At 57.0% G+C, this 14,658-nt stretch overlaps 1 protein-coding gene across 3 annotated transcripts in view; it reads right to left on the bottom strand.

Moving 5' to 3' along the window:
• GLIS1 (GLIS family zinc finger 1) overlaps positions 1–14,658 on the bottom strand; it is a 225,378-nt gene that overhangs the window by 15,540 nt on the left and 195,180 nt on the right. For 2 of the 3 annotated variants that reach the window (XM_055306962.1, XM_055306961.1), the window contains exons 5-6: positions 5,640–5,801; positions 883–993 (exon numbers count right to left, since the gene is read on the bottom strand). In XM_055306962.1, coding sequence (XP_055162937.1) covers positions 883–993; positions 5,640–5,801 — 273 coding nt within the window. The remainder of the gene's footprint in view (positions 1–882; positions 994–5,639; positions 5,802–14,658) is intronic. The other variant, XM_055306963.1, reaches the window with a different exon arrangement.

A 14,658-nucleotide genomic window follows, 5' to 3' on the forward strand; every position in this document is an offset into this window, starting at 1 on the left:
GGCACCACCATCCTCAAGTAGAGTTCTGGGCCTGTCAGGTCTGCTCCCTGAAGGCTGCCTTTCCTCCTTGCAGGCCTGCTCGGCCTCGGACAGGCAGGGTGCCTACTGTTTCAGCTTCAGTCACTCCCTGGGACACCCTCTCCTTACTCTCTTCACCTGCCCACTGCTCACCCCTTCAAGATTTGATGACGGCATGTGCCAACCTCTGCTCTGGGCTTTCACTCTGGGCCAAGTACTGTTCCACACCCTTAGTGCACATTTACTCATGCAATCCTTGCAACAAGGCTCTCAAGTAAGTCCTCTGTTGCCCCCATGTGACAGTTGAGGAACATGAAGAACAAAGGCGCTGAGAGATGAGCCTGAGGCCAGAGGCAGGCTGGCTCCAGAGCACACACGACCATGCTCCACTGTCACAGCTGTCATTTCTTCTGTGGACCCTCCCACTCCCACCCTGAGAGGCTAAGGCCCCCTCCTCTGCGCCCCTGACTATCCTCTGCACACCACTCTTGCTGTACTTAGCATATTCTACTGTATGATCTCTTTATGTGTCTCTCTCTTTCAGGTCCCCAATGGAGGAGGGCACATAGTTTTCCTTTTTTCTATCCTTGATGCCTACACTGGGTCTGAGCGAGCCACAGTGAGATGGCAGATGGGTGACAGAGAAGCTGGCCGGATGGTCTGGGGGTGGAGAGATGTCTGGCCGGCTGCAGGTGAGGAAGTGAACTCGGCGGCCAGGTGAGAGGCAGGTCATGGATGATGGACAGCAGCATCCTTGGGTGTGCAGAAGGGTGAATGCATGCAAGGCGTGCGGAGACCTGGTTTGTTGCTGGACAGGTGTCTGGAGGCCTGGGGGGGCTGGGCCTGGAATGGGGACTGTCTTACCTTCTTACGCACCTGCTGCTCTTTGGCTGAATGGGCCTTCACATGCTTGCGGAGGGAGCTGGGGTCCGTGTAGCGCTTGGAGCAGCCAGGGATCTGACAGGCGTAGGGCTTCTGGAACATCAGAGGGATGGAGGTGGGGTGAGGGAGGCCCGAGGTCATGCACTGTGTGATCCGCAGTAGGGAGGGGGCAGGCTGCAGGCTCACACCAGATCCCTCCCCCTGTGTCCCCAGCCTGGAGGGGTCTGACCCAGCCAGCCCTGCCCTTGGGCCTCACAGTGAAGGAGAGACTGTGTCTCCATTCTCCTCTCATGCCGGGACCTCAGGGATCTCAGGAAAGTCACCTCCTGTCTCTGAGTCTCTTTTCTCCCTTGTAAAATGGGGCCAACGAAATTCTAAGGGTTTTCCCAGTTCTGACACTGGCTCTGAGAAAAGCACAGCCTTTGAGCCCACCGGGTGGACAAGGAGCACAGCGGCTCCTAGGAGGAGGGGGGAAGGAGGAGGAAAGCAGGGATGGGGAAGAGAGGGGACAGCACAGGGCCAAGCTGCAGTATGGCAGGCCCAAGCTACGAGTGACTAACCACACCTTACAGCAGGTTCAGAGACGCCAGACTGCTTTGGGTTCATGAGAAATTGGAGGCAGGGAGGGAGCTCGATCTCAGACACAGGCCTGGAGAGGCGGCGGCAGGGGTGTGTGTGTGTGTGTGTGTGTGTGTGTGTGTGTGTGTGTGCCCTTTGTGAATCTTGCTCTTGGGGGGGCTCCCACTGCTCACCTAGAACCAATTCATACCTCTGCTGTTCCTGCCTGAGCCTCATACTGCCCTCCAATCTCCCTTCCCACAACAGCCAGAAGGCCTTTCTCACAGCCCCAGCCATTCTCTCACCTTTGAAATCCCCTCCATGGCTCCCTTGTGCCCTCTGACACAGCCCACCTACCGGCACTGAAGGCCCTCTGGGACTCGGCCCCCAAAGTTCCCAGCTGTCTTCCTGCCCCTGTCCCTGGGCGCCCACCTGCCCAGCCCTCCTGGAATCTCCTTCCTACCTCCATCTTCCTGTGGGCAGCACTGAGCACCCTGTACTGCTGGGTTCCTTCAATGTCCTTCTCCACCAGGTGGAGCATTTCCTTGGGGGCTGGGGGCGAGGTGGGGTTGGGGGGTTGTGTATGGTCCCTCTGACTGGTCTCAGGTCCCAGGGACTGACTCTAGCTGAATTCTGAGCTCTCGTGTAGGGTCTCCCACAGGAACCTGCTTGGGGTTTCAGCTGCTGCTGGGGCTTGAAATAATCTATCCCTAAGGCTTCCCGTTTTAAATATACCTAGTGGCTCTGATTTCTCCAGGCCCTCTGACCTCTACAGTGGCTGCAGGGAATGGGAGGGTGTTTGGAGAAGGTGGTGCTTCCCTGATGAGGTACTGGGGTGGCTATGTCCCTGTCAGACACACTCATATGGAACCCCTCCAACCACCACCACCTTCCCTGACCTCACGGCAACTCCTGTCCCTGCTGGCCCAAGGACAGGCCAGTCCAACCACAGACCCAAGGACCTTGTGGGGAGGGGCAAGCAGAAAGAGACGACCATACCTTGGAGCTGCCACGGACAGTTGCCAGGTTAAAGAAACGGAGGAGAGCAAAAAGAAAGAGACAGAGAAGTGAGAGGCTGGCTTGGCCGAGAGGAAGGTACAGGCAGGAGGGTGGAGGGCCTGCATCAGACCTGCCCCTCCCCAGCTGCGCAACACACAGACATGTACCCCCCCCGGCCCCATTTCTCTTGGGGACCTGCACCCACCCTGACACGTGCACACACATACACATATACGTTCTCTCTCGTGGGCCCGGCTCGGTCCTGCCCCAGGCTCCATCCCTCAGGGACGCTGATACAAATCCACACGCTTTTGCCAAAAAGCAAACAAACAGAGCTCCGAGTGTGCAGGCGCACTAGCCTGGAAAGGGCGCAAGGCCCATCTCCGTGTTTATTTTTCCAGGGCCTGACGTGTGCAGAACATTCCTCCAGCCCAGCTTCCCGGCGAGCCCTCAGGAGACCCTGTGGCTGTCCCAAGCGGCATGCTGCCCAGCCCCAGGCCTGGAGTCACTGCCGTGGCTCCAAAGCCTCGTTAGTAACAAGGACACTGGTGCTGGTGTGGTGAGGATGGAGGGCAACAGCTCCCAAAGCCCTGCAGGGCCATGCTCAGTGCCCTTCAGTTCAGCCCCATACCTATTGTGGGAGAAGCACAGATGAGGAAACAGAGGCTGACGCTTTGCCCAAGATCTCACAGTAAGAGCGTGTCCATGAGGTTCTCTAAGGAGGCCTCCCCTTGTCTGGGAAAGGAGAGGGGCTCGCCCCCCAGGGCAGTGGCCATCAGGACTCAAAGCCCACACCGAGTGCCTGGGGACTCGGCAGGGTTTGCCCAGCATTCAGTCAGCAAGTCAGAGGAGGGAAAGGAGGGACTCCTATTTGCTATGCAGACTGCATGTTAGGTCTATACTCGCATTATTTCAGTTGATTTCCCCCATGTCTCCTCCTGATGTGGGTGTTTGAGGAAACTGAGTCTGGAGAGCCAGACTTCAAACCTGGCTGGCTCTCGCTAGTCTGTTCTGCCACTTTCCTGCCCCATGGGGAGAATCCCACGTTCTCTGGCACCAGATGGGAGCTGGGAAGATGACTGGGTCCCTCCTGGAAAACAAGGTGCAGCCTGCGAGGGCTGACCTGCTGGCCTCTGGGCTGTGAATGCTGGGAAAGCAACCTAGTTGTGCACGATCGCCAGTGCTGTTTATGTGGGGATGGGCAGGAGTGGGGGCTGGGCTGGGTGGCTGTAGCTAGAGGGCTTCACCAGGACCTTTGGGGAGATGAAGGCCTGAGATAACCCCGTGGGCCCATCCTGGGCCTGACCTGACCTGGTCCTCTCAGCTCTGTTCACACAGCAAGTGGGGGCCAGAGGCCTGTTGCTTTGGGGCTGGGTCCAGAAAATGCAGGAAGGAGGGAGGGAGGAAGGGGGTAAGTCAGAGTAGGTGACCCAGAGAGGCCTGGAGGGACATTGCTCAGGCCGGGGGTTGGGTGTGCAGAGCGGCCTGGTAATGCTGCTGCCCTGTGGTCTCTGGGAGACATAACCAGGGGGCGTGGGCACGAACTGCACATTTCAGAGCCTGGGTGGGGTGGGGGCCAAGGGCCCCAAGGGCTGGACCTGTGAGAACGTAATGAAGGCAGGGGTTTGTTAGAATGCCTCCTCACTTCGTGGCCCCACACAGCCTGTGACAATGAAGCCTGACGGGGAGGGGTGGAGAGAAGGGTTGGGTTCAGCTGGGGACAGGGCTCTTCCTTCCTATCCTGTCCCCTGTACTCAGCCCACCTCTCCAGGGGGGCTGATACACCAGCTTCTCCAGCAAGGGCCACTGGACGCTGCTATTTACCATCTGTGCGATAAGTCGGTGACTTAATCTGAATCTCAGTTTCTTTGCAAGATGGGGATAGTGGCCCTTACCTCATGGGTTGTTACCAGCATTAAACTGGGGGAAAGCGTATGTGATACTGGTTGTGAAAGACATGTATAGAACAGAACACTCTGCCCAGGGCCTAATCGGCACCCAACACGTGGCTTCGCTCTGTTTTCTGCCACCCCCTGCCCCCCAAATTCTGGGTGTTGGCGTTCTCAGCTTTTTCCGGTTCAAATAAAGGGTTTGGAGCAGAGGGCCTCCAGCCCTGGCTGCTGTTTTGTGGCCTCCAACCTACGCTGGAGGAGTGAGTTGCTCTCGTGGGCCTCTGTTTCCTCACATGTGTGTCTACTAGACAGGCTGGGCCAGATGGCCACTCAGGCCTCCCAGCCTCCCATCAGCAGAGTTTCCTAAGCATCTTCCCAAAGAGCAGAGATACAGGCCGGGGGCCCAGACATGCAGCCCAGATGCAGACTGTCTCCTACTATACATGGGGGCTAGGGTCCTCCCAGGCTGCCTGCACACCCCCACACCGGCCCTCTGAGGCAGATGCAAAGCCCAGTTCCGAGTTGGCTCTGCCAGCCAAGAAGGCCACCGAACCTCCTGGAGGCCTGCTTTGCTCACCTGTCAGAAGGGTTAGTGACCCCCCTGACTGGCAGGGTCAGCATGAGATCGTGGGAGACAATGTTTTAGCAAGTGCTCTGCCAACCGCAGAGGTCTGTATGCACCAACATTGTGACAAAGCTGCAGGTTATCACGCTGTTTGGCCCAAACAAGGGAAAGGGAGTGGACATATAGGTATCTGGGGCCCAGGTCTACAGTCTCAGGCCCTGCTCACCTCAACCCCTCACCCACTGTGCTTAGGGGTAAGGAGCAGCCCCAGAGAGGCTCCAGCCTGTCTCCACGGAAGGTGTGGGATGGGCAGGGCAGGGCAAGCCTGCTTGGAGGTGGCTGACAGGTCTGGGGAGAGGATGCAGGATGGCGAGCCCACTCTCTCCACGGGGCTGTGCCTGACACTGGTGCCCAGGTCAGGAGCCACAGGCTAAAGTAGTGGCTCTCCACTCACGAGACTTTACTTCCTCTTCCTCAGGATATTTGGCAATGTCAAGAGACATTTGTCACAACTGGGAGATGGAAAACTGCTCCTATCTATAGGATAAACACCCTATAACGAAAGGGCTTTCCTCTCTCCCTGCAGACAGTCATCCTGCCCAGACTGTCCAGGGCTTAGGACGAAAGCAGGTTTCCGCGTGTACTCTGGCCATGGCCCTGCATCTCACAGGTGAGGGAATGTGCACACCTCCCCCCTGCCCCTCGGCCTCTGCCCTGGGGCCTACCGTGTCAAGGTGGGTACGCTGGTGCTTGGCACGGTCGCTGGAGTTGCTGAAGGCCTTCTGACAGCCTGGGTGCTGGCACAGGTATGGCTTCTCACCCGTGTGGCTCCGCAGATGGATCTTGAGGTTCTCCAGCCGTGAAAAGGCCTTGCTGCAGCCTTCAAACTGTGGGAGAGGTGAGTGAGGGGTGCTCTGCAGCCCCTGGACAGCCCACCACCAGCCTAGAAATGGCCCCAGCATCCTCTGCCCCCTCCCTGCCCACCCCCATCCTGCCCAAGGCCTCTAGGTAAACCCCCCACTTTAGCTCCTCATGAAGTGACCAGGACCCAGACTCCATCTGGGAAACCCTGGTGGGGCCAGAAAAAAACACTCCCCTGACTTAGAAAGGGCCTCTGGGCTAGAGAAGCAAGTAGTCTTTCCATCTCTGGATCTGGAAGGATCCTCAGTGGCACAAGGAAATGATGTGCTGCTGCCAGCACAAGCATGTGCTGGATTTTAGGGAGGCTTTGCGCCCCTGACCTCATTTCTTTGCCTACGAACTTATGACGGTGTGACCACCACTCAGGGCTGATGTGAAGGCTCCAAGGTTGGGGGACCCTGACTATCCAAGGGCTTTGTCCATCTGGAGTGTGGCATCAGTGCTGACTGCCATCAGAATAACAACCAATTTGTAGATGCAGGGTCTGATTTATCATTTGGCCGTTTGTCTGGTGCCCACCATGCACCAGGCCCCATGCTGGGCAGTGGGCAGGCAGCAGGCGCAGACATGGCGATGGCCCCGGTCAGGGCAGGGGTGGGCAGAGCAACAGGCACGGTGCCTCCTCCCATAGTCGCAGGCTGCCCCGGCCTCCGCCCCGTAGCCTTGGTTGAGATTCCCCCTCTCTTCCCAGAATCCCCAGACTTCTCACTCCTCCCACACCCCGTCCCCAAGACCACCTGAGGAGCTCTGTGGTGTAGAATCAGTTGTTGCTCTGCCTGAAGCCCTGGACCCCCACACCTCCCCCCACCCCAGGCTGCTCCCGCATCCTCGCAACAGCGTGAGCCCACTGGGCCACCGGAGCCTTTGTTGGCAAGTCACTCAGCAAGGAACGTCCTTTGTCTCATCACCATCCATCCAACCCCCTTTAGCCTTCAAAGTCTGGCTCAAATGCCGCCCTGTGGCACCCTCCCTGGTGTGTGCATGTGATCGGCTGTTCTTTCTGCTTCTCCTGTCCGGCGGGTCCAGCGAGGCCGGCGTTCCCGTGGTGTGCACCAGGGGGTGGGAGGGGGAACCCGCTCTGTCCATCCGACATGGGGCAGGGTGCTGCTGCACCACACAATAACCCTGACCGGTGTGGCCTCAACGTTCCCGCCTCAGAGCCAGAGGCTTTGTGTGGTGGTCCCGGTGCTGTGACACGGCCAAGACAGGACGCAGGCCATATCTGACGCCGAGCCAGGTGGCTCTGCTACAGCCACTGCCTTCCTAGGGCAGGGGGAGGTGACCCTCAAGGAGGAGGAAACCAGAGGAACCAGCTCCTCTGCCTAAGCCATTAGCTCCATCCCCCAGCTTAGGAGAGACGTGAGGATGGGGACTCAGGATGGACAGCGACTGGTCTGGGGTGAGCTCCCTCCCTGTCTCTCCCTTGAAGGTGGCCACAACGCCTGGCCATGCTCTGCTGGGGCTCATCCAACGCAGGCAGCCTGCAGCTGGGTTTTAGTGACCGTCCTGCCTCTTGTTCCCAGAGGATGTGCCTTTTCCAGGCATCAAAACCAGGAGGAAATCCTGTTTGGGGAGTAAATAGGCCACAAGCTACTCCTCTGCTCTCCTGTGATGGCCTAGTGCCAAGCTCACCCCAAATGAGGTAAAGGGGTCACAGCTGGGAAGCCGGCTGCCTCTTGGCACCCAGCTGATCCCTCTGCCCTCCTCTGGCCCGCACTGCAGGGGTAGACATTGAAGGAGAGGAGCAGCAGCTCCTCCCGTGCCGGGATCACCACGTGAAACCTCTGGTTCCGAGGAGGGACGTTCAAGCCACGCCGGTCGGGGTTATTGTGTGGTACAGCAGCTCCTCCCGTTCCCCCACAAGGCCCTTAGGCCTGTCCAGCCAGCCTCTGTGTTGCACGAGGCCGCGCTGCTTTTCTCTCCTTCACTCATCTTGCAGATGTCTACTTGTCTACTCATGGTGTTCAAGCACTGCCTCCTCCGAGGAGCCTTCCCTGGTCTCCTCGGCTCCTCCCTGCTCACACCCTGAGCTTATGGGTTAGATGATTTTTGCTGCCCATCCATTGCCTTCTTGTCATGCCTCTAGCAAGGGTCTGGGAGTTCCTTGAGGGCAGGGCTGGCATCTCTCTCATTCATGGGACAAAGGATGGGTTAGAAACCTAATCCAATGGGAGTGAGAACAGAAATTCCCAGGCTTGGGGAGCATGTACCCTTGTGAAAGCACCCTCTTCCTTGCAGCATTCATCAAAGTACCCAGACACCCCCTGTCTGTGTCCTGCCTACGTGCACTGGCCCAGCCCTGTCCTACCCCACACCCCCAGGACCTCCCAGAGCTGAATCTCAGGCTGGGGTACAACAAGCAGCCGTCGAGGGTGCCCTGATGGGATGCCCATCCCCCCAGGTAGAACGAGAGGCAGCAGCAAGTGGAGAAGCGGCACTGCTTGCTCAGGACTGTTCCAGGGTGATGATGCTGCAGGTGCTACTGCAGAGCAATGCCCCGTCAGGCCAGCACCGGATGTGCCAGGGACTGCAAGGGCGTGGGCTCTGCTTGCAGCTGCTGCCAAGGGTTCCCAGGTCCTCCCCATTCATCCACCACACAGACGGCCAACAGAGGCAGAGAGAGGAGGATGGCACACTCGTCAGTTCACACTTATGTGAGCTCACTCTGCTGGGTCCTGTGTTATCACTGGGGTCACCCCCCTTCAAGACTCTCCAAGCTCATCATACCTTCTGACATCCAATCTACCCCCTTAGCATTCGAAGCCTTCCAGGGTTGGTGTGGCACAACCTGGGGTTAAATTTTGAGACTTGGAAAGCAGATAGCCCTGTGATCTTGGCCAGTCAGTGCCCTCTGTGCCTCAGTTTCTTTCTCTGTAAAATGAAGACAGAAACCAGCTCCTGGAGCTGGTGTGAGGGCAAGGCGATATGCGTATCTACATGGCACACAGGACATCCTCTATAAATGTCATCACTATTATGGTGATAATCACCTGGTGGTGATTGTTCTTATCTTGTCTTCAGAAAAGACACCAGTGTAGCTCAGGTTTTACTGACCCCAGACCTAAAGAACAGAGTGCTCTGGTTGACAGGTTTGCCATTGGTCTGGCCCTAAAACTCCGTCAATCCGTTTGGGTGCCAGAAACAGCCTCTAATGAAAGTGAGGCAGCCTTTGTGGTGGGAATGGCCTGACAGAGCCCCATCCATTGGCTACAGGGGGGCTTGGAGGGCAGCACAGGGAGGTGCCCCCCCCACGGCTGTGTGTGTGGGGGTACAGGTGCTGCCAGAATGGAAACATAGGTCTTGCAGCAGAAACAGGTGCGCCAACAGGTGCATCCCTGACTTGGAGTCTTTGTGACCCTAAGGTGTAATGATGCTTCCATGGGGTCCATCCCCCAGGGAGAACACACACAGGCCTTCCTGACATTCCTCCCAGAACACTCCAATCCCTTGACGCTCTAGGGCGCATTTTGCCCTAGACAGACCCCTTCCTCCTGCCGTTAATATCCAGGTGTATAACCCTGCAGAGCAGACTTCCTGGGACATCCTTCACTCTGTTGCAACAGGGGTAGACAGGGAACTGCTCCTACTGTGCCAGAAGGGCAAGCCACAGTCAGAATTGCCATCTCTTGTAGAAAGAAGTCACTCATTGATCTTCAACACAAGGTAGCAGTGTCAGGCAAAGCCCACAACTCTGAAAGTCATTCACACACCCCCATCCAACTACCCACAACCTAACCCCACACCTTTATCATGGCTTGCCGGTACCCCATCACTTCTCATGCATCTGCCCACCCTTCCACATCCTTACTTCTGGGATTCACTTTCATTGTCATCTTTTTGCACATTGATTCATATCCTCCTGTCTCGCTCAGCTGCCCTTGTGTGCCTGGCCACATGCTGAGAGTTGGGACTTTAGGCAAAAAAAGACCACAGAAGGCTGTGAATCCAAACAAAAGAGAATTCTTCTTGGGGCTGATCTCAGAGGGCTTCCAGCTGGGGAAGGCCCGGGGTCACTAAAGCTTTCCTGAAGGAGCCAGGACTTGATCCCCAGTCAGGGTTTGGACACACAGGGTGGGAAGACTGGGAGGGTAGGGAACATTCTGGAGATAGCCGAGGATTGGCCAAGCTGGAATGAAGGGAAGAGGGGAAGGAGAGGTGGAAGTAGAAATGGGGATTTGGGGAGCTCCCTTCATTACAATCCATGGAATACTGATTCATTCTGAAACAGATGAGTATGGGGATTTTTGATTCCCCAGAACAGCACTGAAACAGCCCTGTGCACTGATGTGGCTTAGGGAATGACGTGGCATGAGGCTATTCACTTGGGGGACTCCCCTGCCCCTGACCTCCCACCTCCCACCTGGATGTTTGAGCCAGAAACCTGTTCCATCCTCTCTGGCCCCTGTATCCAAAAAGCCACCAAACCAGGGAGATGCCACGTCTTAAAACACCCTTCACATGCACCCTCTTCTCTTCATTGCTGCCCTGGTCCACACCCCAGCACTGCTCACCCCAGGTGACTGCACTAGCTACCATCCTGCCTCCTGCCCCTCTGGTCCCAACTCCTTCCCATATGGTATCTGGTATCTAGAACGAAGACTCACACCTAGCAGGTCTGGCTGACTCCCTCCCTGCTTAAATCCTGCACAGTTTCCGAGTGCTCGGTGAGCATGAATCCTTGCCCCAGCATCCTGGCTGGTGTGCTCTGACCCCTGGTGATGGCTTGGTGGTGCCTGCCCCCTCCAACTCCTGCATCCACACCACTGTGTGTCAGCATCAGAGCAGCCCAGATGCAAATCCACACTTCCCAGCTGGACTCTGACCTTTGGGCAAGTTCCTTTGTCAGAGCCCAGATTCTTCAACCACAAATGGGGGCATTGCTTGGGCACACCCTGGGCACATGGTAGGTGGGTGCTCTCTGTAAGCTACAGAGTGTGTGCACTATTCTGTCTTATTTGGGGTGAATCTGAAATACACAAGCTCAAATAACCAAACACACAATGGATTCATCTGGCCAGAAACAAAAGCCCACGTGCCATGGGCAACAGAGAAGCCAATACTGTGGCCTTGGAGGGGAGAGGACACAGAGGCGAAGGAAAAGCAGTAGAGACATCTGTCTAGAAAGACGTAAGAATGGGTGTTAGATATTTCTTATTTACTTTAAAATGTATGAACATTAAAATATATTCTCAGGCGACAGTGGGGTGAGTTAAGAATGATATAAGTGGCCAGGTGACACCCTCCAAGACACCTACCAAAGGCTGGCTGCTGCGTGTGTTTCACGTGGTGTCACTAACTGTGACAACACGCTCTGCTGGAAGGCTTCTTCCTAGCCCCACTGTATGGATGAGGCACAGAAAGGTGACACCAGTGGCTCCAGGTCACGCAGCTAGTAACCGGCAGAGCTGGGATCTGGTCTTGATTCTGGCTGATGTGCTGGTCTGTGTCTTTGCATCCCTAAACACTTGGGCCACGGCCCCAGGAGCCCTACGTAAAGCACCAAAACTGGGGCTGCACTCAGCAGCTCTCACGATGACTTCCAACCAGGCCCACATCCTGGGTTCCATTTCCAGGCAAAGACTAGGCCCAGCCCAGGATGCAGAGCTGACGCTGGGAGAGGAGGACACCCTTCCTGCTGGCCCCTCTGACAGAGGAGATGCCACCACCCAGAAAGGAAAAACGAGGCGGCGCAGCAGAGAAGAAAGAGCCCCGGCTGATGCGCACAGAGTGTGCAGAGTCTTGAAAGGCCCAGTTTCCACATGTGGGGCGTGTTACAAAAGAAGATTAAAATAACGGGGGAAAATACCCTGGGAACCGTGAAGCCCTAGACCATCTGGAGTTTTATAGTAACAGGCAGGGGAAAATCAGAACCTAATTGAAAAAAGTCCACTGCAATCCATTACGGCTGCGTGCTGCTCGCAGAACCAAGGGCAGGAGATGAAAGACCAGGGGAGCCATCCCAGGAGCTGGGGAGGGGCCACCACATCCCTGTGCAGGCCAAGCCCAAGGACCCTTTAAGTTCTGGCTGGGTGAGGGGGAGGGCCCTGGGTCAGAGGTCAGGTCCAGCAGGGCTGGGCCCACCCCACTCAGCCGTCTGCCCCCTTCTTCGGGGTGGCTAAGCCAGACATGCGGCTGGTGCTGAGCAAGATTTTCTCTCCCTCTGGCCCCTGGGGAAGGAGCAAGGACACTGTTCCCCATGTGAGGTGCAGGGGCAACGTGCTGCAAGCTGCAGAGCATGGTCACGCAGACTGGAGTTTGTGCCAGAGCTCTGCCAGCGGCAGTCACAGACTTGGGCAGATCATGTGCCCTCTCTGCCCTCATTTTGTCTCCTCTCTAAAATGGGGCCACCACTGACAACTGTCAGAAGTAAATACGAGGATATGCCCAGGGGAGGAACTGGCACACAGTGGGTGCCTAATAAATGTCAAGTTCCCTCCCTATGGCTGCTGTGGCCCAGAGAGGGGAGAGGGCCCAGTTTCTCATGCTCTGGCTAAGAATGTGGACATAAAGGGCAAGGCGGGGGGTTTGGGGAAACAGGGCATGGGTGGGGGCAGGGGATGAAACGCCTCCAGTTTTGGCATTTGCCAGTGACTTGCTTCTAAACAAACACATTTCTGGTTTAAGGGTAAAATATATTGGGTTACAACAGCCTGGCAGGCCATTCACGGATCAACTTCTCATATTTTTGCAAACTTTTAACTTACTTTATAACAATGATTTGGACTTGTGGTGCCAGATTCTTCTCCAAGATGTCAAATAATTCTGTGTTTGGCCAGCTTGAAAGGCCAGCTAGCCGGGAGCGGGGGTCTACTCCTCTCCCCCGCTGCACCCTGGCAGGGGGACTCTGGCCCTGAGGTAATTGTCCTCTGGGCCCCTGGGGTTTCCATGGGCGTTTCCACAGAGCCTGGGCTTTGCCTGTGCTCAGGGGGTCCAGGCAAGAAGGTGAGGGACAGATATGGAGAGAGTCCTGGGAGGTGAGGCCGAGGACATGAGCCTGGACTCTGCTCTGTGAGCCCACGAAGGTCTGGTTGGGCTTTGGGCACGCAGGGCTGTCTGAATAAATGAAGGTGCTGTCAGAAGTGTGCAGGAGGGAAACTGGGACCGGAACAGCAGCTCTCACACTTACATTCACACTGGACCAAACTCTTCCTAAACACGATCTCCTTTGTCCCATCAGGACACTGGGACAATCCCTCTCTCATCACACAGGCAAACAGCAAGGCCCAGGGAGTCTAGGTGTCAGATTCCCAGAACTCCTAAGTGATGGAGTTTGGGGTTTGCCTCCAGGGCCTGAGCTCCATGCCCTGGGCCATACTAGTGTCTTGGGCAGCCATGACCAAGGTCCCAGGCCCATGTGGGGGTCTCTTCACACCTGCTCAGCCCTCTGCGGCTTCATGACCATCCTGAGAGGCTGGCGGGCCAGGGGGGAGGTGCTATGGACACAGAGAGCAATGGGAGAATGGGCTTCAGGGACCACCACCCTCCCCATCCCACCTCTGAGCCAGTCGGGGTGTACCTGCCCCTGGGAGATTCCCAGGCGGGGCGAGGGCTGCAGACCCCTTATCCCTACCTCACCAGGACTGCACTGAAGGCACCTGGCTGGGATCTCTCCAGCACAAAGTCTCTGGGCAAGAAAGTAGGTTCTTATTCTCAGCAAGCACAGGCCAAGAGAGCTAAGCCACCCTCCAGGGATGAATGGAGCCCCCAGTTAGGAGGAGCAAAGGGGCACGGAGCCTGCTCACGAAGTATTCAGGGAGGGTCCGGGGGAGCCCCTGGTGCGGAGCAGAGGCTAGACGTCTCGGGAGATGTGAAGAGCGGCTCTGCGAGGGCTCACGGCCTGGCGGAAAGCGGGCAGCCCGGAAAGGCTGCCACAGACACAGGCCCGGCCCCCAGCCACAGGCCTGGAGAGCCGGACACACACGCACTGCTGACTCCTCCCCTCCCGACCAAGCCCTGGGTCAGACACAGGACCCCAGGACAACAACATGCAGCACTGATGCACACACATGCTCACACACACAGGACTCATGTCAGGGATACACAGAGGTTGGCGTGTACACGCTCACACATCTACACAAGGATGCCTGGGCCCCAGGCCCCCCACAGGCTCAGACACACCCACTCCTGCACCCCGGTATACCCATGATAGCCCCATGCATAGCACAGCTCGTGCAGAGATTGGCCCACCCCTCGTACGTTGTGTGGGCACAGAGACCATATCCACAAATGGCTTCCAAGAGGTCAATGGATGAAGATGTGCCTCACAGCATTGAAACACCCAACCTGGCCAGACCTGGGGACACTCACCCCCACATACCTCTCTCCACAGCATTAGGCGGCCCTCAGGGGCCTACTGTATTTCCCAACTTTCCCTTGGCAGCTGGGCTGGCTGGACTTTGGGGAGGGCACATGTGGCCTCAGAGAACCCAAATCAAGGGCAAGAATAGCCCGTGGCCACAGTGACCTATAGCCCAGTGCTCCGTCCTCCGCCCCTGCTCAGCCACAAGCCACACCTTCCTGCCTCTGCACCTGGGCCTGGGCTCGTTCCCTGGGCACAAGGTCCCTCTATTCACCTGTCTTCTCCTCCCTGTCTTCTAAGGCTGGGCTCAGGCCTCATGTCTGCTCCTCTCCTCAAATCCTTCCCTCATCCTGTTTCTGCCATGCTCTGAGTGCCGGGGACCAAGTTCCGCCTGGCCACTGTCCTGGTGCTAGTGCACACCTTTTGCTGCTCACCCACACTGGGCCCACACTTCACACACTCTGGGGCCATGCCCGCTGCCCGGCCTAGCCCGTAGGAGCTCACCTCCGGGAGGGCAGGCAGGC

The sequence above is a fragment of the Nyctereutes procyonoides genome, unplaced genomic scaffold (genome assembly GCF_905146905.1).
Source record: "Nyctereutes procyonoides isolate TBG_1078 unplaced genomic scaffold, NYPRO_anot_genome, whole genome shotgun sequence".
Classification (NCBI taxonomy): Eukaryota; Metazoa; Chordata; class Mammalia; order Carnivora; family Canidae; genus Nyctereutes; species Nyctereutes procyonoides.